Source organism: Mus pahari, chromosome 5 (genome assembly GCF_900095145.1).
Source record: "Mus pahari chromosome 5, PAHARI_EIJ_v1.1, whole genome shotgun sequence".
Classification (NCBI taxonomy): Eukaryota; Metazoa; Chordata; class Mammalia; order Rodentia; family Muridae; genus Mus; species Mus pahari.
The window spans coordinates 133,097,730-133,098,918 of NC_034594.1; the positions used below are offsets into that span (position 1 = coordinate 133,097,730).

The 1,189-nt window shown below is 36.7% G+C and overlaps 1 protein-coding gene across 1 annotated transcript in view; it reads right to left on the minus strand.

The window, feature by feature from the left end:
- The window catches only part of Cacybp (calcyclin binding protein), an 11,659-nt gene that overhangs the window by 3,763 nt on the left and 6,707 nt on the right, over nucleotides 1-1,189 (minus strand). Inside the window, exon 4 of the mRNA XM_029538697.1 lies at nucleotides 1,088-1,187. Within this exon, the coding sequence (XP_029394557.1) occupies nucleotides 1,088-1,187 (100 nt within the window). The remainder of the gene's footprint in view (nucleotides 1-1,087; nucleotides 1,188-1,189) is intronic.

Here is a 1,189-nt window from a genome sequence, read left to right on the forward strand (position 1 = left end):
CTCTCTCTCTCTCTCTCTCTCTCTCTCTCTCTCTCTCTCTCTCTCAAAGAGAATTTTAATGGAAAGTGTGGGAAGAACTTCATTAGGGCTCTGGGACAAAATGTAAACCAAGTAAAACCTAAGACCTAAAAGGATGACACCGTAGACATTTGCCATAGCAAAAAGAATAGCTCCTAGATGTAACAGTCATGGTGTGTTCAAAGGACTGGCTGAATTTTGGTGATTTAAGGAAAAATAGAAGGTAAAGTATCTAAAGGGAGAGCAAGGAAGTGAAACAACCTTCAGCTCAACAATGATCAATTTATCTCCCGGATGCTTCAATTACTCCTTCAACTCTAAAATTAACAAGTGAGGGTATCTGCAGGGAGACACTGGCTAATTAAGACTGCTTTTATTACAGTTTTTAGGCAAATACCTAACAGAAAAATGACATGTGTACATATCTAACATATTAAAACATCACTTTCTTAAACTGGAAAGAACGGAAGGATTGTATGAGTTTGTAAGCAAGTTTTTTTTTAATGAAGTCATGTACTTTTGCAACTTCAACAAGCTGAGTACTTAAGAGATCCTAAATGCATCACAATATATACAATGGACCTAATACTATATTATTAATGTCAGTACTTCCTATCTATCTATCAGTACACCATTTTAACTGCCACTGTATAAATAGGGAAAGTGAGGCCAAGGAACATCAGGAGCCCCAACAACTAAGTGATAAAGCAGGCGTCACAGCTCACTCTAAACCACTTACATTTCAACCTTAACTTTGAAAAAACTTTCTTAGAATAATTTTTTCTACAAATGAATCGGCAACCTTTCTTCAAAGGACCAAACACGAAATTACTTATTTTACATTTCATGGGCTATATGATCTATTCTGCCACTGCAGTGCTGAAGTAGACACCGAAAGTATTCAAGAACAGCTGTTCTAGTAACACACTACTTACAGATCAGGCAGGGGACTGGACTCTACTGGTACCAGACACAGCAGAGAATTTTTAGCTCATCTCCAGCCTAAATCAGCTAGATTCAATTTAATGAGGCTTTCACAATACTTTGACCAAAGAAACAAACAACTTACTTTTTTTGAACTGCTTTCCACAGAGATAGGTTTCAAAAGATTGTTCACAATCATGGAGTAATTCTTGCCATTGAGGTTTTTTACCAAAAGATCAAATGACCT